This window comes from Myotis lucifugus, unplaced genomic scaffold (assembly GCF_000147115.1).
Source record: "Myotis lucifugus unplaced genomic scaffold, Myoluc2.0 scaffold_6035, whole genome shotgun sequence".
Lineage (NCBI taxonomy): Eukaryota > Metazoa > Chordata > Mammalia > Chiroptera > Vespertilionidae > Myotis > Myotis lucifugus.
The window spans coordinates 1-9071 of record NW_005877083.1 but is presented as its reverse complement, the minus strand read 5'-3'; the positions used below and the strand labels follow the sequence as shown (position 1 = coordinate 9071).

At 60.0% G+C, this 9071-nt stretch overlaps 1 protein-coding gene across 1 annotated transcript; it reads right to left on the bottom strand.

Annotated features, from left to right (window-relative positions):
- Positions 1 to 3563: 3563 nt before the first annotated feature.
- LOC102426911 (dapper homolog 2-like) lies at positions 3564 to 7292 on the bottom strand (the record flags this gene model as incomplete). The annotated part of the gene is given in 4 exon segments (XM_014450990.2): positions 3564 to 5153; positions 5155 to 5901; positions 6268 to 6516; positions 7160 to 7292. Coding segments are annotated over 4 exon segments (1983 nt in total), but the record flags the coding sequence as incomplete, so codon positions are not given.
- Positions 7293 to 9071: the final 1779 nt, after the last annotated feature.

Here is a 9071-nt window from a genome sequence, read left to right as displayed (position 1 = left end):
ATGGTTGTTTCTGGGCCGGGCCACGCGTGTCCTGGTTAGAACAGGCTTTCGGGGGGGAGGGGGGGCATTTCCCAGCTTGTCCATGAAATGAGCGATGGGTTAGGTCCATGGTCGGCAAACTGCGGCTCGCGAGCCACACGCGGCTCTTTGGCCCCTTGAGTGTGGCTCTTCCTAAGCCGTAGGAGTCCCCTAACTAAGTTAATAACAATGTACCTACCTATATCGTTTAAGTTTAAAAAATTTGGCTCTCAAAAGAAATTTCAATCGTTGTACTGTTGATATTTGGCTGTTGACTAATGAGTTTGCCAACCACTGGGTTAGGTGATGCATTGCTTTAAAACCCTTGCTTTTATTTGGGCAAAGAGACAACCAACTGTGCTATCTCACGCCTGTGGCCTCTCTCCTGTGCATGACACTCTTTGGGAGAAATCTCTCGGTAAGGGAGGGTAGGGGTGTGTCAAGGGCGGGGGGGAAAAAAAGGACACTTATGTAATACCCTTTGTAATACTTTAAGCGAAAAATAAAAAAAATAAATAAATAAAATAAAAAAATAAAAAAATAAAAAAAATAATAAAAAAAAAATCTCTCGGTTCTTGCCCAGCTCCCTGTAAGGCAGCGGTTCTCAACCTGTGGGTCGCGACCCCTTTGGCGGTCGAACGACCCTTTCACAGGGGTCGCCTAAGACCATCCTGCATATCAGATATTTACATGGCGATTCATCACAGTAGCCACATTACAGTTATGAAGTAGCAACGACAATAATGTTATGGTTGGGTCACAACATGAGGAACTGTATTTAAAGGGCCGGAAGGTTGAGAACCGCGGCTGTAAGGTCTCGGCGTCACCGGGCGTCAAGTTCGGAGGATGGAACTGTGTGAACGGGCCACACACACGCGTTCACTGAGGAGGACGCGGCGGCCGCAGAAGAGAAGCGCTGTGGTCACTTGGTGACTTACTGGTTACGTTGAAGAATTTGTGTTCCAGACGGAGGTCATGTCACAGGACGGAGTTTAACATCAGTTCGCGCGACAAGGCTTGTGGCTGCGGCCGTGCCGGGTCCCTGCAGCCGAGAAGCATCCGAGGAAAACAAGTTCGCCTTTTCTGACTAGTTTACTCCCCGCCCCTCATCGCCTTCCAGCGTGTTATTCTTTATCTCCAGCAAAGCAACAGCTGCTTTAACACGATGGGCTGGGGAGTCCGAGTTCCGGGGAGACTCCTGGTGTTTCTAGGTGAGCGGATGAAGCCGTCTCTTAGCCAGGGCCTCGCGGCGAATGCGTGCTGCGCGGGTCCCGGCATCGGCCGTGCAGGGCTGTGTGTCCGCCGGGACCCGGACCCATGGCCGCCCGCTCCCTCCCCCCTCCCTCCTCCCCTCCCTGCTTTGCTTAGCTGCTTGGAACCTTCTACAAGGCGGCTCTGACCCCTTCTCGCGGGCTCCCCATCACCCTCCTTCCCCCGTCTGTCCGGAGCTCCAGGAGTCCCGTCTGTCCATCCTCTGGGCAATAAGGTGCCGAGACTGAGCTAAGTCCTTCCTGGGGATTGCTCCTGCTCACAGCACAGGCCCCAGTGACGCCTCCTCTGGGCGTCATGGGAATGACCGTGTCTGCACACAGGGCCCTCCAAGGGCAGGGCGGGCCTTCGGGGCGGAGGGCCTGGAGGAGTGGGCCTTGCCCCATGTTTGCAGCGCCCATCCCGGTCGCATCGCCAGCGGCATGAGTCCCCTTGTGTGGCGGTGGCTGTTTTTGCCGGGAGAGGTAAACAGGTGATGCTGCTCGGAGGCAGGTCATGGATGTGGGTGCACTCCCCCCACCCCCACCCCGGTCCCCCACCCCCTGCATCCTGATCCCGTGAAGGGGGAGGGGCGGGCCGGTCGCCTGGCAGAGGTGGCACCGTGCGTCCCCTCCATGGCCCCTCGAGCTGCCGGACCAGGCCCTGCAGACATCCCAGCGCCAGGAAGCGCGAGTGAGGCGAGGAGAGAATCAGCGCGCAGCCCTTAAACACCCGAGGGCTCTGAACCGGAGCCCTCCAACCATGACATGAACTTGGGGTCCTGTGAGAAGGTGAGGCTGGGCCCCATAAATTGTCCTGTGAGTCTCAGAAGCATCTGACCAGGAACAACCTCACGCTTCCTTTTTGAAAGTCCCCTTTCTGGTCCTCCAGGCCCCAGGCTCCTAGAAGCGCCTCGGCCCTCGGTCTGCCCCGGGCGGGGGTTAGGACGCGGCTTCTGTCACCCACAGAGGGTCTGGGGAGAATGAGTCGGCCCAGCAAACCGCACGCGGAAAGGACTAATTGGTCCCCAAATGGAGGCCGATGGCTGCTCTCAGGATCTTGACTTTGAAGATATTTATTCAAGACAAACATTGGCGGCCGCTGTTGAGGCTCCCAGTCCTCTTGACCCCGTGGCCTCCCTCCGCGGGCTCTCTCTCTCTCTCTCTCCCTGGGGGATGGCAACTCAAGGCCTGTATTTATTCTCCTGAGTCTCAGAGCGGTCACGGACGGTTTAAAAATTAACCCAGCCCAGACCCTCAGCGCACGCCGCAGCCAGCCGCCCAGCAGCCAGGATGCAGGGCCCGGGCACCATGGCAACCGGGTCTGGATCCCCCACCCCCCAGCCCTGGGGGTGCTTCCGCTCTCTGTACATAGAAGCATCTTTTCCTGCCCAGAGACGGCAGTTAATGCACTGAGGGGGGGCCGAGCATGGTCGGGGGGGGGGAGGGGGAGGAGGGAGGCTGGGGCCGGTCCCCTGAGTCCTCCCTCCTCCCTCCCTCCTCCCTCCCTGTGTCAGGACACGTCCCTGTGAGTGAGACTAGAAGGAGTGGCACCGAGCGGCCTCAGGGCTCAGACGCACCTGCCACTGTGGGGGGAGTCATATTGGGTCAACCTCGCGAGAACAGAACAAAACACACACGGGTCCAGTGGGTTCGTGGCTGGCGGCCCCACCAGGACCCAGGGCTGTGAGCCGGGAGCCCTCAGTGCGGGGACCCTGCTTACGGGCAGGGCCCCAGGTTCACAGGCGGCTCCTCCTCTGCCGGGCAGAGCCCCACCGGCCCCCCTCCCTGCGCGTCACCCTCTCAGCTCTGTTCCCACCAGGTAACCAGACCAGGAGGGGAGACCCGCGGGCCAGACAGGACGGTGTGGACGCAGCCCCGAGAGCTCTTCTGCTCGCTCAGGCTCAGTGTCAGAGCCACCTGGGCAGGGCCCACGGGCGCGAAGCAGCCGGACCTGAGGTCTGTGTTCTCGCCCCCACTGCCCGGGGCCGGTCCAGGTGGCAGGAGGCCTGGCCCCATTGTCACCCTCCACTCACCCAGGTAGAGGCCACAGCTCAGTTCAAGCCGCAAAGCCCCGCACAGCCCCTCCCCGACGGGGATGGAGTCAGGGGGCCCCCTCAGCACGGGCAGACCACCGCTGGGCCTGGGCACCTGCAGGTGGAAGAGGTGAACAGCTGGGGCGAAGGTCAGGCGACCCGCGTGAGTGGCAGGGGATTTTGGCTGCATGATGTCACCCGTCACAGGGACGCTGTCCCTCTGCATTCTCGGGGACCCCAGCCTCACGGTGACTCAGAGACGAACGGCAAATCCTGGGTTTATTCACCTGAGACGGACATGGGGTCCCATCCGCCCAGTTTCCCACAGGTGTCCGGCCGCCGAGCCCCAAGGAAGATGCTTTGCAGAGACGGGAGCAGGACCAAGGTGGTGGCGGCAGACGCCTGGATGCCTGGGCGAGTCCGTGTCTGCAGGCGGCTCGTGAGACCCCACAGCTTGTGTTCTCTGATATCTGACAGGTTGGGGAGGCGCCCGGGGCTCGGGGACCCTCCGCCCAGCCTGGCACCTGCTCCTCCCTCCACTCCGGGGGTGACGGCTTTTCCAAGCGGAACTTCAGGCCACAAATTGGCAACAACATGGGAGAACCCACATCCGCACAGTAAATAGGCGAACACGCTGGACTTTGTCCTCGGCCCTCTGAGCCTGTCACACCCTCCCTCCTGATCCTCAGGAGGACGGCTTCTGGAACACAGGTCGGGTTGCCTGGCCTCACACAGGGTCATGACCTTCAGCACAGCAGGTTCACACCAGGGTCATGACCTTCAGCACAGCATATTCACACCAGGGTCATGACCTTCAGTGCAGCTGGATCACACCAGGGTCGTGACCTTCAGCACAGCAGGTTCACACCAGGGTCATGACCTTCAGCACAGCATGTTCACACCAGGGTCGTGACCTTCAGTGCAGCAGGTTCACACCAGGGCCATGACCTTCAGCACAGCATGTTCACATCAGGGTCATGACCTTCAGCGCAGCAGGCTCACATCAGGGTCATGACCTTCAGCGCAGTGGGCTGGAACCGGCAGATCTTCTTCTTCAGGGCCTTGGAGGCCTTGATGTGGCAGAGCTTGGGCACCGGGGACAGGGGTGGCCGGGAGCCAGGGGTGCGATGGGGCTGGGGGGGGCTCATCCCAGGCCAGGCCGGCCGGCTGCCCACGTCCTGGACACCACCCTCTGCGTTGCTGCCACTGGACTCCGGGTCCCCGAAGCGGCCGGCCGTGTGGTCGCTGGCCCTGACCTCGCTGGTCTCGGTGATGGTGGAGTGGAAGAGGAAGGCACACTCGGCCGAGTGCTCGGAGCCAGACTCGCTCCTGACCTGCGGGTGCCTGTGGGGCGGCCTGAGCCTGGCCCGGGAGCACGCAGGCCGCGGGCCACCCCCTCTCCGCGAGGCCGGCCTTGGGGGCCCCAGACCAGGGCCCTGGGCGCCAGGCAGGCGGGCGCGGGCTGAGATCTCCACGGACGACCGCCACCTGCGCTGCCTCTGCCGGGCCGCCCTGCCGGCCACCCCAGGGGCTTCCTCCCGGGGGAACAAGGCCTGGGCGGACGCCCCGTGGCCTTCCCGGCGGGCCACCAGCAGGGGGACGAGGAAGGACACTGGGTAGAGGCTGCACTCGGAGCAGGACCGGCCGGGGGGCTCCCTGGCCTGGGGGGCCCTTTTCCAAAGTCCAGCGCCCCATGTGGGGGGCAGCTGGGGGGCCAGGACGGCGCCCCCGGGTGGCGGCTGCCTCCCTGGCCTCGGTGCCCTGTTGCTGGCCCTCCTCCCCATCTTCACAGCCTTTGTGGTGGGGGGGCCAGGCCTCTGGCCCGTTCGCAGCCCCGTTGGCTCAAAGCTAAATACAACAGAATGGGGGTGCACATAGGGCCCCAGGCCCCGTCCTGATGGACAGCCTGCTGTGCCCTCCCAGCTGGTAGGAGCGGCCTGCTGAGCCCGGGAGTGCACCCCCCCAGCTGAGGGAGCCCTGAATGGTCCCCGCATGGACGCAGTTACGGGGGGGTCTCTGTCCCTCCTCCGGAAGGCTGCTGGGGGGCGGGGGGCTCCCACAGGGCGCAGGTCCCCGCTGCTCAAGGCTATTCCCACCTGTGTCCCTCCTCAGAGCCCCCCCTCCCACGTCTGCTCTTCTTGGGGAGCAGGTCAGCCCGTCTGGGTGACGCTCAGTCTCTGCTCTCTGGGATGGGGGTCCCTGCTCACCCACACGGCCCCTTGGGGTGTGCCCTGGGCCCCGCCGTCCAAGCAGCTTGTCTATGTAGGCTCTGGCTGCGCCAGCCTCGGGGAGCGGTCCCATCCGGATGGGGCGTGGCCCTGAGTGGCCAGGAAGGGGCTGGCTGGAGGGTTGCGGGGGGCTGTCCCTCTGAGGGGTGTCCGTGGGCAGAGCAAAGAGGGGGCTCTGCAGAGCCACCGCATGCAGGGGGCTGGGGTAGAGGTACACCTCCCTGCCCCCCTTGGACACCAGGTCACGCTGGTACTTGGGGTCCAGCCTGAGGGGCAGGGGGCCTAGCCCGCGGCGGAGAAGCAACGTGGACATGGCGTCAACGCCGGCCGTCGGGGGCCCCGCCCCGGCCAGGGGGACTCTCTCGAGGTCACCTGGGAACGAGAAAGGGAGGGATCCGGGAGTAAGGGAAAGCGCTGGCACGCCTGTCCCGCCGCTCAGCCCACCCTCACGGCACAGGTCTCCCTCCGCGGGAAACCGGGTGGGCGTCCGGGGGGCCTCGCGTGCACACGGGTCCCACTGCCGGCTCCAACCTCCCCTCAGAGCGACCGACGCCTTTTATTGCAACAGCCCTGCTCCAATGGGCGCAAGTGGGCGTTTGATTCCTACCTCCACCCAACCCAAGCTGCTACAGGGAATGGGAAGCCGCCAAAGGGAGGGTACGCCCCCCTCACAGGCTCCCGCTGTGCTCGCATCCCACCGCCTGGATGGGGCCCCCACCCTCCCCGGCCCTCCCGTACCTGTGGACACGGGCCTGGGCCGTGAGGGGCCCGCGCCATCCTCGGTGGCCTGAAGTCCCCACACGGACAGGGGCCCCCCGCACATGGTGCTGTCATCGGCCGACCAGGGCCGGCAGTCCCCTGCGCTGGTCCTGGCCTGCGGGGCGCCGGGCAGCAAAGTGCCCAGGGAGGAGGACAGGCGATCGCTGCACACGGACGTGCAGGAGGCAGACAGGGAGCAGGAGCCGCCATCGCTCATCTCGTAGAAGCCTGGGCGGGCAGACAGGAGGTCAGTGCAGGGCGTGGGTATGGGTGTGTGTGTGTGTGTATGTGTGTTATGTGTATGGGTGTGTGTGTGTGTATGTGTGTGTGTATATATGGGTATGGTTTGTGTATGGGTGTGTGAGTGTATATGTGTGTGTATATATGGGTAGGTGTATATGTGTGTGGTGGTGTGTATGGGGATGTGTGAATATATGCGTATGCATACACATGTGTATATGTGAGGCACATATACACCACACACATGACACATATATGTAGAGGTGCACATGTGCACGAGCATGCACATGTGCACACGCGCGCACACATTTGTGCGCACAGGCACATGCATTTCTGTTACCATGTGTGTTTATATGTGCACACACGTGCGCACACACATTTTACATGTGTGTCTGTGCACACACATGTGTATGCATGTGTGCCTGCGTCTGTGTGTGGTGTGTGTATGTGTGCATGCATGTGTGCAAATGTGCCTGCTTCCTGTGTGTAGTGTGTCTATGTACACACACATGTGCCCGTGTCTGTGTGTGGTGTGTGTATGTGTGCATGCATGTGTGCAAATGTGCCTGCTTCCTGTGTGTAGTGTGTCTATGTACACACACATGTGCCTATGTCTGTGTGTGGCGTGTACCTGAGCTGGGCCGACTGTCGCCGTCGGGGCCCTCGGTGGACGTCCTGCACACGTCGAGCTGCAGCTCACTGATCTGCTGGTCCAGTTGGTCCAAGTGGGTTTTCAGGCCGAGGTCCTGGCATCTCAGCCGGTTCTAGCGCAGGAAAGAGCACAGACTTTGGGACGCCATGGCCGTGTCCATCACGGACACAGGTTAAGCCTGAGGCCCCCCGAGCCACGCGCATCCTCACCTTGCAAGCAATCGCCTGCTCACAGGAGAGAAAGGCCACTGACCCGCCCCCCTGGTTTCCTCCTGATCGTAGCCTTCTTATCAGCAATGGTCAACTGGACACTTTATACACACACACACACACACACATACACTCACACACTCACACAGACACACACAACACACACAGACACACTCATACACAGACACACATACACCCACAGACACCCCCCCCCCCACACACACACACATATTTCAGAGAGAAAGGGGGAGGGAGAGACAGAAACATTAATGATGAGAGAGAATCACTGATTGGCTGCCTCCTGCAAGCCCCGCACTGGGGATCGAGTCTGGACATGGGCATGTGCCCTGACCAGGAATCGAACCCGGGACTCTTCAGTCCACAGGATGATGCTCTATCCATTGAGCCACACCACCCAGGGCTCAGACACAGAGTGACACCGCCTGTGAGTGAGATCAGGAGCCGACAGCACAGAAACGCCCAGTGGCAGGCACTGCACGCAGATTCCCACCTGCTGTTTAGTTCTTTGCATATATTGTACATACAGCACATTAACTAACACACATATAATGCACATACGTGTATATTATATAACACACATGGCACACATGTGTATATTGCATCACACACAAAGCACACATAGGTGTATATATTATATTATATAATATACCTATGTGTGCTCTGTGTGTATATATTATATAATATATACATAGCACATGTGCATATTATATATGTAATACATAGGTGTTTATATTATATAATACATGTGGGTATGCTATATAATATACACGTGTACATTTTATAGAACATACACTACATGCCTGTGGACAGTGCTCAAAATACATCCACACATGTTTGCACGCCAATGTGTATATGACACAACATACATATACACACGTGTATGATACGTGTGGCATGTCCATGTTATGTACCACACGGCACATGCATGTGGCGAGTGCTCATCATGCATGTACACACGTGCCACTGAGTGCAGGTGAACCACTTGCCCCGACTGTTTAATAAACGCTGATTTCTTCTTTCGATGGTAAAACCTCACTGTTTTCAGGGTCTGCTGCTTACATTTCTTGTTTTGATTAACGATTCATTTTAAGGAAAATAATTAACGAATGTAATTATGTGGTGCGTCCTGTTTAAGGAAATCATTAATTGTGTTTTGATTTTACCCAGGAAACGAGGAAATCCCGAGGCCAATCACGGCTCAGGAAATCGCTCCAGTGACTTCACGGCCGTGAGAACGCAGTGGTGCGAGGAGGCGGTCATGGGAGGAGCAGGCGCAACCATCGTGGACTCTCAGGGATCAGGCAGGCGCAGAGTCTGACAGCCCCCGGGCCAGGCCCACCGGACGGCTTCCCAGGAGTGGGGGTACCGGCACGAATGCAGATTCCCGGGCCCCCGCCACCGACGGGCCGGATCCCAGGCCATGCCTGCATGCTAGCAAACTGCCCAGGGACCACACACCACAAATGGCCTGAAAACGCCTCCCGGGGCCACCACTGGACACACCTGGGGCTCACCCTCCTCTGCAGGCCACTCACAGGGAGGGGACAGCTGCCCGGGCTTGGTCTGTGCCCGTCAGGTGCCCCGTGGGTGGGCCGCGTCACCCTCCCCCTGCCACCCTCTCCCTGTCCCTCAATCAGTAGCAAAGGCCGGGGCCCAGGTTA